A 17,295-nucleotide genomic window follows, 5' to 3' on the forward strand; every position below is an offset into this window, starting at 1 on the left:
ATACATTTTAAATTCTGCTGTGCATGCTGCGCTTTGTAGCCTCAAAGGCATCTTTTACTCAAGAAAACACTTTTATGGGGACATTTTAACCATTCTCTGATTGGCACGAACTGATATTGAGTGCTTTCAAAGAATGGAATTTCTTAAAAAGGAATGAACGTACATGTGTTCCCAGGCCACGCGTTATGTGTTAACTGTTCCTTTTTCGTCAAGTTATTCGCTATGAAAGGCTCAAAGATGCTTTTTTTTTCTCCTTTTGTCACTTGTGTTTATTCTTGGAATAAATATTGAATGATTGAAAAAATATGGAGTGGATATTGTGTTGCTGTTTTTCCTCATTGTCTGGTCTGTCAGTAAAGTACATACATTTGAGCGTTTTAATAATTACTCCATTTATACTGTTGCACATCTTCTTTTTTTCTTTTTTTCATTTATCAAAACGCCTAAATTTGCCCAATGGCCGTCATATTGTCGAACATTCCAATGAATTGTCACTATATGCAAATTTCCAAGTATATATATCCAGGCACCAGTATTTATATTGGAGTTCAGAGAACAAATTCGTGAAACCCCCCCCCCCTCACTTTCCATTACCATCCCCCCAAAAAAAACCACCAAAAAAACCCACCAAAACAAATAATTGACCAAAAGTGTGCACAAAAACTATGAGAGTGTGCAGTTTTATATCATTTTTATTATATCTAAATCAATTTAAGGTGCAGTCACAGAAAGTAAAAGTTGATTTGAAACTTGCATTACTTTACTGAAAATGATTGAGTTCACAAACGATGGAACTGTTAATTGTTGCTGCCATTGCTCCATATGATTGTACATAAGGGGTTTGCTACAACAGCATTCTACTTTGACGAGTCTGTTCTAATAGTTTGGCAGGTGATGGGATTGTGCCTTTGATAATATAAACATGGCATTTGGCACAGAGAGTATGTCATGAGAAAGATAATTGGCTATCTTGAACAAATATACGTAGAATAACAAGCAATGGCAGCCATTTTGAAAATCTTGAAAATTGCTTGTTATTCTACCTATATTTTTTTCAAAGGACAAATCTGCGATGGCCCTACAGCCAAATATCTTTCTCATGACATACTCTGACTGTGTGCCAAATGCCATGCTTGTATCATCAAAGGCACAATTCCCCCAAATATTTCCCCTATCTGCCCCACTGTAAAATAATGTTAACTTCCGTTTCACCTCAATATTTGGGTTTTTTCGGTTCCAATGCATCCAAATTTGGAGGTTGCAATCATTTAGGTTTGTAGCCCCTTCTGTAAAAAAAGCTTCCAAAAGTTCCAAAATCTTTTTTTAAAAATCCAATTGCCAAATGGATATACAAATATACACACAAATACACCATCCATGCCAAAACCAGGCGCCTTCCAGCTGATTTACAAAATTCAAATTTGTAACTTCACCCATTGTAATAAGGGAGCAAAATCCTTTTTTTGACTGGAAGTTTCTTTCTTTTATCAGCAACCGCCTGGTTTGCCATGGGACATCACAATATTATTCACATACATGTACATAGAACAATGCACACATTCACACATTACTTTTGAATGTCACAACAAAAATGGAATCATTAAACACAAAAATACCTCAATTTCTTATGTACAAAAATATGTGAACAAACAAAACAGAATTTTAGACTTAATGAAAATCTTTTCTTGAAATAGAAAAAAAATAGAAGAGCAAGAATTTGGTAAAAATCTTTAAAAAAATTCATGTGGAATGTGACAGTAATGCTGTTTGTATCTCCAGACATAAAAGTCGCATACACAAAGGTTATATAACTGCTACATAGGATAAACAAAACAATTCCCAACACATTATCCTTTCACTGCATAGATTGTACAAAAAAATAGCGATGACCAACTAACAAACAAAACAACTGTACAAACATAACTCATTATTTTCACTAAATATTGGCATTCCTCTGACTTCTGTTTGTTTATCAATCCAAAGCACAACAATCTTTCAGTCCAGTCCAACTGCTACGCTACTTCTTAAAAACCAAACTGCCACATCAACATTAAAATAAAATTCACATCTTTATGTTTTTGATAGTTTACTTAAAGTTATAAACTCACTCTACAAACAAATCTTTTCTTTTTTTTTGGTCTTAAAAGTTATATATGTATAACTGAAAAACACACACATTCGTCTAATTTTTATTGATATAAATCTGTAAAAGTTGCACTATGCCCTTTAACATACCACTACAATTATGTAACATCCACAGATTGATGAAGAGTCATTCTAGCCCAGTGTCGCGTAAACAAATAATCATTCTCAATTGTATTTCTGTCTCTACCCATTCAAAAAAATTTAAACCGTATTTTCCCATCTTTGCCCTTCATTGAGGCAACTTGGAGAATCATGCAAAACATTAAAAATGCAGAATATTGGTTTCGGAGCTTTTTGTGTCGACAATTCAGATAACTTTTTCAGGGCACTCTCGTCCAAACAGTTGAGAATTGTTCAACTGCAGTAGAACATCGCTTTTTTCCTAACACGGTGGGGTCGACAACAGATTTTGGGTGTAGTGGTCATTGTTATGGAACGTTTTGTCTATCAATGCTCATTATAATTTCATGTAACATCCCGGAGCCGAAGGAGATAATTATTAGTTATAGCCATATGTTGGGTAAAGTGGTATTTGATACAGCGACCTTTTACTGTCGTTGAAATCATAGCATCAGCACATAATTATACTGCTATTACATTAAAATATGCAAGTTGAAGTTTTATAGGAATTCAGTACATTCATGCATAATATATTGGATCTACAACGTCCTATTGTTTCACGTCTTTTGTGTCCTGACTAGACTTTTCCAGTCAAGGGCAAATAATGAATGGTTTACAACATACTGCAAATATTGCGAATTGATGACTTAAATAAAATGGAAAACTTCCGTTCAATCGATCATGCTGATATTTGGGTGTGGCTGTGTCACTGTCTAGAATAGAGTGTTTGGTACCAAGACAACAACTGAACGTGAAGTGGCGAGACTTGCACGCTCAATTTGGGTATTCTGCATGAGTGCGCCCTCTGTACAACATCAAAACTGTTTATCAGTACAGTAGGCACTATGATTGAAAACTAGACAGTATCTGTTGATGAAGCACAATTGGTTATCAAAACAATTATTATGCACGTTTCAAGGGTACATATCAAGGATGTTCTATTCCTCATCATCAATCTTTTATTTCTACTATATTTTATTTTTCTAACAGCTCCCATTAGTTTTGTACATGTTTTTTAATCAAGGTTGTCCTCGATTTGACTCCTGTCCTCAATTATTCGATGATGCCCCACATGTGTGTCCTGGATTTACACCATAAACAAACCCACAAATACACAATTATTTTGCCCCCTTTTGAAAAATGGATTATTGAGGGTGGATGTGTCGACTGTGTGGTGTAGAAATAAATTCTGGAATCTCAGTAAATATTGCCGAGCCAGAGTTTATTTATGAAGGTTTTGTTTAGATGCTTAGAAGATTATTGAACCATTTTCTTTTCAAAGTCACAAGTGTTGTATTAATTAATCACAGCCTTTTGGGTGTTAATTCCTCTTAAAAATGGCCAGTCAGAGAGGCCTTGCTCCCAGACACTGCCTTCATGGGGATATGCTCAGTGCCACCCACCCCGGGCAAGCCGGTAGTCACAGCCGACACATAACTGGACATTTCACTGGACCTGGCCGCCTTTCCGCTGTAGCTGGGCGGTGCGTCCACCGCCATGCCTACCTCCACCAGGTTGTTATTCTGCCCGACCAGGGTGACTCTGGGTGGGGCGGTTGCCACGGTGCCGCTGTAAGGCTGGGCCGCGCCTGCCTGGGTGCTGTACCCCTGGGTGGGGATGTTGTACATGGGTAAGTTGTCAATGGGCGCCGTGGCCATAGGTTGGGCGTAGCCCATGCCGTACTGCCCTTGGACCACTGGGATCCCGATCACTGCCACTACAGGTTGCTGCTGCATTTGTGGCTGCAGCTGCAGCTGGGGCTGCTGTGGCTGTGGCTGTCGCTGGGATTCAGCCTGCAGATCAGTTGTTGACACCTTGGTCTTCTTGCCGCAGTATTTGCAGATGAAGACGGCGATAAAGACAATGACAAGCAGCCCTAAGGCAGCGCTGGCAGCAATGATGATGATAAGCTGGGTCGTCACTGCAAAAAAAATATAGAAATTAAAGAGAATTATTACTTGCCTGGTCAAGTGATTTTGCAATTTACTTGACCTCGTACATATTCATCAGAATGAGAAGAATTCTAACTGGTCAATTTACTGTCATAAACATATGCCGGCACATTTTTGTTTGCTGTAATTACAAAACAAGCTCGCAAAACACAAGTCGAGATGGTTTGTGTCAAGAATTATAAAACAACCAAATGTAAAGGCACTTCTCTTAGGTGCATTTTGGCCAATAAGGCCCGTTCTAGACATCGTGCTACTGCCAAAGTTGTGAACGTTCAACCAATAAAACGGTAAAAGGCACTGGATATCTTCGGAGTCAAATTTAACACTGGAAAAGTGTTGAAGACCAAAGGGCTCTCGACCAACGGGAATGGGTAAACTGTCTTAGGTAATTATGAACAGTATATAAATCTTCAAAGATTTAGTGAATACTCACGTTGAAAACCTTCAGGCACGCTTGTAACTGTGAGAGAAGTAAAAAATCAATAGGTGAAATCATGCATTAGAATTAATAATTGAAAGATAGAACAACGATTTTGCTACAACCAAAACTGTTATCAAAATTTTGTTTGTAATCTTCATGAATAAAAAGGTTACAACTTACAACTGTAATTATGTGTCTTGTTTCTTATTTAGATTATTGTTATTTATTATCGGCGGTCTCGGTCTCGGTCTTAGTCTCGGACCATATCGGTCTCAGTCCGCCTTGAAGGGGCTGGTCTCGGCCTCTGTCCGCTTTGAAGGGGCTGGTCTGGGTCTCGGTCTCGAAACTTCACTTATCAGTCCTGGTCTCGGTCTTGGACTATCTTGTCTTGACTACAACACTGCAAATAACCCACTGGTCACGGTATCGCCCTGTTTCTCCCTCCCAAAACAGCCTCCACTGTATGGTTCTACCGATTCGTCAGGGAATAAAGACAATGTAATGCATTGCAAAATACAAGCACTAATGAGGTAATACTCACCAGTGTCGCTGGCCTCAGTGGTTGAATCGCTCGGCCAGGGCAGCCCCATGACAGTGAAGGTGGTCAGGTGGTCCGTAGCGCAGGTGAAGGTCCCGTCTCCGTTGTCCGTTGTGTCCAGGCCGTACGTGCTCCAGGTGCTGCCGTCCCAGTATACGCACTCGTAGTCCGCCTCTGACATCGCGTTGGTGATGGTGAAGCCCAGCTGGACCTTCGTGGTGAGGCCGCTGATGTTCAACTTTACGTCTACACGGAGAACAAGAGAAACAGAATTTCAGGAACCACCAAGTAAGTGAGACCTACAGGGTGAGTCAAAAAAAGCGGAACCCAAACCCCAAAAATTATATTTCATATTGAAAGAAACACGTAGCACCAAAAATTATAATGACTGGAAAGCCAATTTCATAAGCTACTTTTAGATGAAAAAAATACTGAAATTGCCCAATCCGTTCGAAGAATATCGCCATTTTAATACAATGACCCTAAAACCTGTCTCATCCAAAAATGCGATTTCAAGAATCGTCGTCATAGTTGTCTTCAATCATCACCAGTGATAAAACCTCAGTTTAAAAGTAAAAAATATTCAACAAAGTCCTTTTGAAGGCCCGTCTATTAAAAACAGTGGATTTTATCAATCATATTGTTTGCCTAACCAGGGTTGTTAATAAAGATATTATGTACTACTGTTCTTGACAGTTGATGAAACAAGTATTCTGTGTCATTTTCTTTGTTGTTCCAAACAGTCAAAACACACAATAAATTGCTGTTTTTGGACGAGACAGGTTTTAGGGTCATTGCGTTAAAATGGTGATATTCTTTGAACGGATTGAGCAATTTTGGTATTTTTTTCATCTAAAAGTAGCTTATAAAATTGGCTTTCCAGTCATTATTATTTTTGGTGCTACATATTTTTTTAAATATGAAATATATTGTTGGGGGTTTGGGTTCCGCTTTTTTTGACTCGCCCTGTGTATAAAGGGAAGAGTGGCATGGGTGGCACAGTGCGTAAAGCGCTTGCTTCTCACCGCTGTGGCCCGGGTTCATCATGCATGTCCTCTCTTTAACAAAATGGTTCTCAAACCCCGCATCTCGCCTGTTTTCTTTTCAATTTTTTTGAAAGAGTCACTAATCAGGGGCCAATTTCACGGTGCTGGTAAGCACAAAAATTTGCTTAGCACAAAAAAAAGTCTGGCTTACAGAAGCAGGTTACCAGCCGAAACTCCATGTGATGTACACTGATCTTGATTAGTATGAAGCTGTTGTTTGCTGTAACATGACAACCACGTAGCAGTTTGTTTTGCTTAGCTGCGCCGTGAAATTGGGCCCAGGGCCAGAATGCTTGGTGTGCATTGTAGAGTGGCAATGGCAAGGAGTAGTATAATGAGGATGAGAGGGCCCTGATCAGTGCAGAAATAATTGTGGGTAGTAATGAGGGTGGAATTGTAAGGACGGCTAATAATTATAGAAACATTACACTGAATTGCAGCATGAAGTGAAGACTCAACAGTCACGCACTTTAACATGGAGGATGTGGTCTGTAACAGTAAAACTGACCTTGGTGTGTGACCTTTGACATCATACGAAGGTTGCCATGTTGCACCCACGACCCAAGTTTGGTTCCGACTGGACTTCAATTTTTCAAATGAAACCAATTTTTTGAAACTTTAACCAAAATACCACATACACACATGCATACATATGGCCATACACACGGACATACGGACAGACATAGTAATTGCATGGTCTCCTTCCAAAAACAAACACCTAAGATTGAGCTGAAATCAACTTCTGACTCACTTCCACTGATCAGGATTATGTATATGACCATCTACAGCCATGTTTGCGCTACGGCATAGAATGCTCTCTCCAACTAACCTGATTCCGGGTCGGCCAGTTCAATATCCAGAATGTCAGCCACCCGATTGTTGATGTGATCCTGGTCGGTGGACAGGAGATCCACACCGGTGTCATAGTGTTGGATCTTGAGAGTCACGCCCGAGCAGGATTCGCCGGAACTGCATATCCACGAGGCGCCGAAACTATTGCATGGATACCAAAAGTGAGACTGGTCAGTTGTAGAAGTGGATGTACAGCTAGTCCAATGACAAACGCTTTATGGGTGCCTGAAGGGTAACTTTGGTCAAGGTGTATGGTTGGCAAAGTGTGATTGGTCAGTTGAAGATTGCAAGGTGCATTTATGATTGGTCAATTCTCACAGCTGAATAACAAGCGAGGTGTGATAGGTCAATTCTTAAGGCTGAATGGTACGCACTTTATGATTGGTCGATTTTGCAAGGCTGAATGAAAAGCATGTTTATTGGTCAACTGTCATGGCTAATGACAAGTACTTCATGATTGGTCAATTCTAATGGCTGAATGAAAGGCAAGGTGGAATGAAAGGCAAATTGTGATTGGTTAAATCTCAAGGTTAAATGAAAGGCAAAGGTACAATGCAAGGTAAGACGTGAACGGTCAGTTCTCAAGGCTGAATGAAAGGCGAGGTTTGATTGGTGAATAAAAAGTAAGGGATGAATGGTGCAATTCCAAGGCTGAATGAAAGGAAACGCATGATTGGTTGGTTTGCTGGTCAATTCCTGGCACTGCGCAGGTGGATTTTGCAGACTGTATTTTGTTCTTCGCTTTTTACTTTGTTGGTTGGAGCTCTTCGGCATCATGGCACAAATTCTGAGAGTCGGACGCACTGATTGCAAAAGAAAACATGCTATAAATGTGGCTGGCCACCACTATTAGTAAAAGTCTTTTAAAAAGAGGAAAACTCACAGTCCGGCCACCTCAGAGCCAAAGTCGATGGAGATGGGTGTGCCAGAGGATGTGGAGTCGATGGGATCACTCAGTAGGGTTCTCATAACGCTGGAGACACCGTCCGTACCTTCAATCTCACTGCGTGGGGAGCCCACAGACAGACCGCTGGCCAACGACGCAGCCAACTTGCCTCTCACCGTGCTGTTGAGTGGATGGGGAGGAGAGTGAATTCAAAATCATGAATTTCTATCATCAGTGGGCAAGTGTGGGCATCTAACAAAGTGGCAACAGTTGAGATTTTTTTAAAGGAAAGCAGGTCCTTCTAATAGGAACTCAACCCTTCTTCCATAGAGAACAAGTCTGGACTACTTGTAAGTATGCAATAAAGTACGTTCTTAGTATGTCTTCTTGTCCAGTCGTCCTCCAATATGCACATGTATAGACTTATTCGGTGACAGAAAGTCGCGTTCAAGAAGTAAACATGCGCTTCGGGCTCCTTCAACCAATAAGGTAACCAATGTGTGATTTTGCCTTGTCTTTAAGAATGCACGCGGCATGAGTGTGAAAATGGTTTGACCTAAAAAATGGCTTCTAATTTTGTTCACCAATGTTGAAATTAGTCTATATGTTGAATTATATAACCGACATACAGATGCTTGTCATTTGATTGGTGGAACTCACATCACTAGTCATTCGTTATTACTGCCATTCATGCCGGGGCTCAATAAGTACTATCTGCCCATAGGGAATGGGAAATACTACTGAACAGTTAGGATCAGTCTTGTTCCATGACGCGGTATTTGTGTGCAAATGCATGCTGGTGTGCGCGTTCAGCCTAGCGCGTATTGTTTCAAAGAGCCAGCCCTACAGCGTTTGGTTCAAACATTTTCGTGAAGGGGTGGGTTGGAAGAGAGAAATACATTTTTCACCAATTTTGTATTGAAATAAAAGTTCAGATATATCAAATGACAAGGATCTATATGTCAGTTATATAAAACAAATATTGAGTGGCTTTCAATTGTGAAATGGGAGGAATATTATCGCTCTGTAAAATCTGGACTTTTCCAGTTAACGAGGCTTCGCCTTATGAAATGGAAAAGTCCAAATTTTACCTTGCGATAAGATTCCTCCCATTCCACGCTGATCCACTCAATATATTTGTATAATATTTAAAAACAAAATTACCCTACCTACTGACCCTGTTGGCAATGTTACTGGAAACCCAATATTATTTTGTTCAGCCTTACCTGATTTGAGACAGCAGGCTTTCGTGGTAGACCGGATCCAGGCCCTCACTGATGACATCCAGCTTGCCTGAGACTGTGGTAGCACTAGCCTCCGGTACCGGGACGTCTTCCTCAGAGAACGCATCGATGAGGGTCCCAAGATAGCTCACAAAGTCACCTGCAAGGTACGGATACCAGTCAGTGTAACAAATCACAAAATGTCGGTGAAGGGCAAAACCTATAATTTAAATCCCAAAATGCATATAGTATACAAATATTGAGTGGCTCAACGTGGAATGGGAGGAATATTATCGCAAGGTAAAATCTGGACTTTTCCATTTCACGAGGCGAAGCTGAGTGAACTGGAAAAGTCCAGATTTTACTGAGCGATAACATTCCTCCCATTTCACAATTTAAAACCACTCAATATTTGTTTGATATAACTGACATATAGATCCTTGTCATTTGATATATTTGAACTTTTATTTCAATAAAAACTGGAGGAAAATGTATTTCTCTCTTCCAAACCACCCATTCACGAAAGTGTTTGAACCCAACGCTGTAGCGCTGGCTCTTTGGAACAATACGCGCTACACGCAATGCTGAACGCGCACACCAGAATGCATTTGCACACAAATACCACATCATGGAACAAGAATGATCCTAACTGTTCAATAGCACTTCCCATTCCCCATGGGCGGATAGTACTTTTTGAGCCGCGGCGTGAATGGGAGCAATAACGAATGTCACGTGATGTGAGTTCCACCAATCAAATGACAAGGATCTGTATGTCGGTTATATGATAAAAGACATGACTTCATCTTTGGCAGGGTTGGATGTGATCAAAATAACACTATGAATCAGAATTATCTGAACGCTTCTGCTCCGGAAAAATTGTCTGAGAAATTAACAGTGGTCACCAGACATTTGGTCACCATTTCAGCCATTCTGTAATCCCTCTTACGTTTCAGATATTTCAAATGGCTGAAACGTAGCCTATCAAGAAACTGGCTAGTCTATGCCCTGGCCCTGGTATAGCCGGCCATGGTCTATGATATGTAAGCAGATTCGGTAATTAATTATGCAACTAGACTGCGTGTGACCTCGAAACACTGACCAATCAGCCGGCGCCTTCCATAACACGTGTAATGCGAACTCCCCGCGTGCGTAAACATCATGCCCACAATGAGTAGCATTTTTGTACAAAGTGTTGTATTACAAAAACATGGCATCGAAATTCACCTATCAAACTCTTGGTCCAGATTTCAGAATGAAATTGCGTCACCCTTTTTTTTTTTTTAGATATATCACCTTATCAGCACCCCTAGATGGTACCAGCTCCCCCCCCCCCCCCAACCATTTGATTTTACGGAGGCCAAGTGTAGAGTCCAGGGGAAAAAAGTGTCCACATTTAAGCTCGAACGTGCAAGTGCCCTTGTCAAGCAATTTTTACCCCCCACCCAATAAAAATGACCTTGCTACACCCGTTTTTATCAATGCGCACTGAAGTCAAAAGAACATGTCTGAATCTGTAACACCCATAACGGTCATTTATAGTGCTTATATCTAATTAATTAATTCAGTCAACCATGTCATGTTATACATTAAGACCTAAACTAGAGTTGCACCGAATATATAAAATTTGCCTTTCCTGCAAGTATTCTATCTGTTTTTTTAAATTGGCAGGTAGCCTCTGAATGTAACGTCATTTACATACACAAACATATCTTTTTTATACCCAAATTGCATCATTTAAGCACAATCATTGGGTTTCTGCAAAGCATGGCCTTATCCTGTAACAAAACTCCACACAGGTTACTGAATGAGTTGTCTTACTTTGGTCGGCCAGCACCATGGTGGTCGGGTCGACCGATTCCGTCTGGTCAAGCAGCAGCTGAGCCCGGCTGGACGTCATGACAGTCTCGTCGATGGTCAGCTGGATCAGTTCCAGCTGGTCAGCGGTGGTGTCGGACGTCGAGTCCTGGGCGGCCGTCCGGCGTCTGCGCCGTCGGCTGACCAGTCCCCGATCAGAAACCATGTTCAGGTTGGTTAGGGCCAATGAGAAATCACCTTTGAAAGAAAAAAAGAGGGCGTTCAGTGACCATTAATCCCTTAGGGTTTGCCCTTTTATACATTTAGAATCCACAAAGTACCAGAGCAGTGGAATATGGGCTCCGTGCGCCAACAAAAGAGGGCGCACTTTTGACACTTCTGAGAGCCCCTTGGAAGGGACACCGCATGTGCGCACTGTAATTCTCGTGCGAAGTACGCACTACTTTGTTTTATCCTGAATATGCACAAAGCCAAACCACAGCGTCTTTGGATGTGAGAGTCAGGCATCATCGGCGCGCATGTATGTTCGATAACGTTCAAATTAAACTTGCGATGGTCTCCCAGACTAATCCCAGACCCCAATAACTTTGGACCATTTGAAATACGCAGTGGATGGATCAGGAACCAGTCTAGATCACCCCCAACTCTCCTTTTCTGGCCGTTGATGGGGTACTTGTGCACGGAGTCGATTGTTGGTATCCTACGAGCATGAGTAGAACATGAAAAAACGTAGTACGTCTGTGTCCCATGTGCCATTAGTTATCCTTCGAGCACTAGGGAACACGAAAAACATAGGGTGTCTGTGTCCCATATTCGGGGCAGCGCCAGAAATTTGTGCGGGGGGGGGATTCAGGTGCCTGACAAATACAGATAATACCCCTACAGAATGGGTTTTTTTTGTGCCGGAGCAGGGGGGATTTCGACCCCCAAAGCGCCCCTCTGGATTCATGCCTGCATATGACTGGCATGTGGATCATAGATACACTCAATGTCCTGTTTTCGAAGAGCACGAGTGGAACTCAGTGGAAAACCAAATTTGTTTTCAAGCAAACTTGACAAACAGTAGAGATGGAATTACTTGCACGCTGTAGGAACTTCTCAGTTGTTATCCTATTACATTTGCATGAAGCAGAAATGATGTCGTCGTGTCCGTGCAACAAGGTCATGTCTCTTAAAATGGCATGTGACGTCATGTACGTGAAATGCGAGTTTTCAATGTCAAAAGGTCATATCTAGCTGAAAGCTACAGTCCATCATTTGTAATTTGTGCATTTTGTTCGTTTGAAGCAACAAAAGAGTTCAAAATCTAATGAAGGATACTGAGCAACTAACCTGATGAAGTTTCAGCTAAGCTTCAGCTGTACATTCCGAGAAAAACAGCATTCTAAGATCTCAATTTCAAATCAAAAGTTACTGAATCATGTTTTGAATTGTTTTGAATTGCAGCTATACTGATCCGACGAATTATAACAACCGTGCGCGCATGTGCGTCGTTCCAATACTTGTGTGCGCTGCACTGAATAACAAAACGAACTACTAATTTAAATTTTCCTACGGTGCTTCTTAAGAATCACCGTTGGAAATGCCTTCTTTCGTTGATTACTTCAAAATGACAGCTTCCCAGAAAGAATAATTTCACAGGGAGTTTAGTTCCCTTACTATCTTTCAACTAAGTTTGTTTTTCAACAATAATTACGCCAGTTACTTTTCGGATGGCTGCAAATGATGGACTCTAGCTTTAAAATATACCAGATGTACACACAAAGTCAATGGATGTCGCGATACGCGAGATACGACCTTGTTGCATGGAAAGCATTTGCGCGAGATACAAGTTTTCTTGCAGAATCGAGTTATGACCTTGTTGCACTGACGCAACGATGTGCGCACCTTGTAAATAATAAATGCAATATACAGGGCAGGATGTTCAGCTTATATCTCTCATTCATAAATACCTAAGACAGTTTACGCATTCCTATTGGTCGAGAGTCCGTCACGTGTCCGGTCTTAAACGGATGATAAAGACATGGCTAGCTGTTATTAAACACTTTTCCAGTGTCACATGAAATTTGGACACCCATGAAATCAGGTGCTTTCTAACGTTTCATTGGTTGAACGTTCACATTCCTCACGTGTGCATGCGCAATGTACTACCAGTGAATCAGTATTTCATAGTCCGAAATTCACACTACACCAGCCCAGCTGCATTTTGCGCAACATCGCGCAGTACGCGCGACGCGCACGCAATGTCCTTATAAGGTAACAAGTTATGGAGGGTCATTCCATATTAAAGTCAGAGGGGTGAAATTGTAAAATTGAAGTAAAATTGTTGAACAAAATGGTTGGTAACGTCTAGTTTTTGACTTCTTTTGATTTTTGGAACGAAAAGATTTGGTTTTTTGACCGAAAAGATATTTATGAATGGGAATAAATATGTGTTCGGTCGGTATTAAACACTCTGTTTAAGACCGGTGGGAGTCTGGATGGGTGATAATTACCCATCCAGACTCCCACCGGTCTTAAACAGAGAGTTGTAATACCTTCCGAACACACATTTATTCCCTTATTATTAAGGACTACATATGTTGTTGTGTCTCTGAGACCTGGGGCCAAGGGAAATGCGACAGTCATTTTAAAGCCATCTTATAATCAAAGACAAGTGCATATATTTGAAAACAAATAGTGTCTCACCAGCAAATTTGGGAGTGTTGACTTGGTCAGAGATGTAAGCAGTGACCTCAGATGCCGTGAAGGATGTCTTCTCTAAGACGGTCACGTTGCCTTCGTAGAAAGAGCAGATATCATTGCCATCGCATACCTATAGACAACCAGAAATGAACAACAAAATGTAGTCATTTATATCGGGTGCTGAAAATTAATGAAGGGAAAAGGCAGAGTTGTAATGACTCGAGTCAGTGACTCGACTCGAGTCCGACTCGAGTCACAATTTTTGGTGACTCGACTCGACTAGAGTCCCTAAGTGCAAATGACTCGACTCGACTTGAGTCACTGCGAGCAAATGACTCAACTCGACTCGAGTCCCTCATCAGAATGACTCGACTCGACTCGAGGAAGGCTAATAAGACCCGAGTCCCAAAAATAAAAGCAAAAATATTTGCAATGACTTACGCCGGTGACGGTTTTTGTACATTATACATTAAAATGTTTGCGAATAATGTATATACATACGTGGCTTGATCAGCGTACCCATTAGTTCAATTGCGATCAGCTTGCACCCCCCTTTTTATTTTCATTAAAAGTCAAATTTAAAAGTCATTAAATGTGGTGTCACCACATGTAGTAACCCCAAATGTAAAATTTAAAAAAGCCAAAAATATGACTTTCTCTCTTGTGTTTATTTATTGTATAGTGTTCAAATATTTGTGACTCGAAATGACTCAAGCTAAATACTTGACTCAACTCGACTCGACTACACACTGTGACTCGATTCGACTCGACTCGACCTTCTTGACCTAATGACTCGACTCGACTTGAGTCACTTCTTTAAAATGACTCGACTCGACTCAAGTCACAAAAATCAGTGACTCATGCGCTATGGAAGTGGCTGCATTCACTTCCTGTAGAAACCAGTGTCACTTTCAGACATAGCCAAGTAATTTGGACTTAAGACTTGCAATGGCCTCAGCTTCTAATACTTCATTTGCTATGAACTCAGTCAACAACATAGAGCTATATTAAATTACTAGAGCGCTAACTCATGTACAAAGTGATGCCTGCTGGGCCCATCCATGTTTGTACACAAACCTATGGAGAACTTGAAATTGTGTACGTATTTTGTATGTCTATTTGCATATATCTGCGTTTGTATTCCATACCGGTGTATCATCGAAGCCGATACGCCAAAAACTGAAATGCACAATCAGCAAATGAGCGTGTCAGTTTGCTCTACGCAAACAGCGTAACGCGTGTGCATATCCGCTGCAGCCTTGATTAACCGTGTTTATTTTTTAACCGTAACACGTAAGAAGTTTACGTATGTTTTACTTGCGCGTTGCATGTAGAGTACACTTTCAAAATTCCATCCATCTAATTTCATTATGTTTTACAAACACGCACATGAATTCAAAATGTCTGCACGCAGGACGCCTTCAAAACGTCTCGGCACGCAAGAATGAGGAATAGCACTCTGGTAATTTAATATAGCTCTATGGTCAACAATTCCCCCCCCCCCCCCCCCTCAACAGACAAAGCACTCATGCAAATTGTAGTCCGGTCAGGTCGGTTTAGGTTTTACGATTGCAACTTTCTGGTCAGGTTGGGTGGGGTTGGTTAAGCCATTTTGGAACACGAAAAACACACCCCAAAACAAAAACCAAACAATTCTGAAATTCATACGGTACAATTTGCAGAGTCGCTGTGCCCAGTACTACCATAACGGTATGTGCCGTACTATCACACACAGTCTATGACATGTAGGACGTTTGGTATGATTCATTTACTGAGAGACAACGATTTTAACTTGTCGCGGGTTCAGGCACCAAATGCAGACTCAGTTGCCCAAGCCAGATATTCAGGGTTTTTTCTGTTCGGTATTGGGTCGGTTCAGGCCGGTTTTCCTTGAATTTTTGTCGGGTCAAGGTGGTTTTAGGAAGTTCGGATCTGTTTCGGTCTGGTAAATCTCTATAATGTTTTGGGTCGGTTTGGCCTGGTCAACCCGACCAGATGCACAACACTAACCTGATGCCCAAGTGACGGTACTATGGCTTTGTACACACTCAGAATAAAAAAAGTTGTGCGTACTTCACCGTGCGAAGCAGTATGCGCATGCACTGGGTCCCCTAAGGCCCCCCCAAAAAAGTCTCCGGTTTCTGGTATGGAGCTTGCCCAAAAAGTGGTGCGGCGACGCGGCTTTTTTTTTTTTTACCTGACTTTTTTGCTTCAAATGTCGGCTGATGACTGCAAATGGTGCCCGACTAAACTTAGTGCAAATATATGGGAGTCCAGAGAGGCCACATAAAGCTTATTCTCGATCATAACCCCATCTAAAAACACGTTAAAATTGTGCAGCAGCAGGATTCCAGTCAAACCAGTGAGTTTGGCGGTTTTGTGACATCATCTTTCATTGAAAAAAAAACTTTTTCATTTTGCTGACGCGCAAGGCTTCGGCGACGCGCGCGCATACCAGAAACCGGAGACTTTTTTTTTTTTGCCTAATGGAGCTCTTAAAAGCGGTCCAAAAGTGCTCTCTCTTGTTCACCCACAGAGTCCATAATGCCCTGGGGCCATATTCATGAAACCTTACTAACTTAGCAGCCAACTAGGCCTTAGTTGGATACTAAAATACCTAGTAGTCTACTATGGAGTTGACAACTTAATTGTTATTCATGAAACCTTACTACCTTGCTAGCTAGTTACATACTAGGGGAATTTAGTTGCATACCTGAGTAACTGGAATTCGGTTCTTTTGGATGGAGTGGGCATGTATGGAATGTGATGACAACAGATACAATAGTGTGACAGCTAATCCATGTCCAGCACTTGCATGGATTAGCAAAAAGAGAAGGAAATAAGTGACCAAGGTCTATATGCGGTATATAGTATACTGCAAGTAGGCCAAAGTGAATCAACATCAAATTCTCAACCAATTGCATATCAAGCAAAAAGGGCAAGGAAGGCAAATTATTCTCAAGAAGAGAACTCTTTATGGCAGACAAGTATGAGAAAATTAAAAGATATTATTGATGCTAAGCATAAGGATGCAAACACTAACAAGAAAAAGAAAGATGCATGGGCATGCTATTCTCAGTCAACACCGTGCAAGATTTCCACAGGTTGAAAGATCATTGGATGATTTAAAAATTAGATTATCCACATTAAAAACTGAGTCAAGAGAATGCCTGTCAAGTATGAGCAAGTCCAAGAAAGCAACCGGAGGGAAAACCACCTAAAAAGCCAAGTCTGACACAACAAAAATGATATAGTTGCTAACTAGTGACTTAGTAAGCAACGCAGAATGTAACTAGCATTAGCAATGTTTCATGAATACCAATTAGTTACCAACTAGGCGTAGTAAGCAACTACATGCCTTTTTAGTAACCAACTAGGCTAGGTTTCATGAGTAGGGCCCCTGTTCGTTACCTTCATGATGTAGATGCGGATGTTGGAGCTGGGCAGTTGTGGGGCACCGACCGATGTGAACGAGGGTTCCGGGGTGGTGTCTTTGAAAGCTGACACGCTGCCGTCTGCCTTGACCACATGAAGCTGATACTGCAATGGCTCTGCCTCTGACACGCAGTTCTCAATGCTAAATGTCACCTGCAAGACAACAAATAAACATGA

At 41.3% G+C, this 17,295-nt stretch overlaps 1 protein-coding gene across 1 annotated transcript in view; it reads right to left on the bottom strand.

Moving 5' to 3' along the window:
- Positions 1-664: 664 nt before the first annotated feature.
- Positions 665-17,295, bottom strand: part of LOC119721034 — a 43,720-nt gene continuing 27,089 nt past the window's right edge. Inside the window, exons 18-26 of the mRNA XM_038190911.1 lie at positions 17,095-17,271; positions 13,687-13,813; positions 11,002-11,235; positions 9,187-9,343; positions 7,958-8,140; positions 7,052-7,215; positions 5,180-5,422; positions 4,651-4,677; positions 665-4,186 (exon numbers count right to left, since the gene is read on the bottom strand). Of these exons, the coding sequence (XP_038046839.1) occupies positions 3,597-4,186; positions 4,651-4,677; positions 5,180-5,422; positions 7,052-7,215; positions 7,958-8,140; positions 9,187-9,343; positions 11,002-11,235; positions 13,687-13,813; positions 17,095-17,271 (1,902 nt within the window). The 3' untranslated portion in view covers positions 665-3,596. The remainder of the gene's footprint in view (positions 4,187-4,650; positions 4,678-5,179; positions 5,423-7,051; positions 7,216-7,957; positions 8,141-9,186; positions 9,344-11,001; positions 11,236-13,686; positions 13,814-17,094; positions 17,272-17,295) is intronic.

This window comes from Patiria miniata, unplaced genomic scaffold (assembly GCF_015706575.1).
Source record: "Patiria miniata isolate m_02_andy unplaced genomic scaffold, ASM1570657v1 HiC_scaffold_13, whole genome shotgun sequence".
NCBI lineage: Eukaryota > Metazoa > Echinodermata > Asteroidea > Valvatida > Asterinidae > Patiria > Patiria miniata.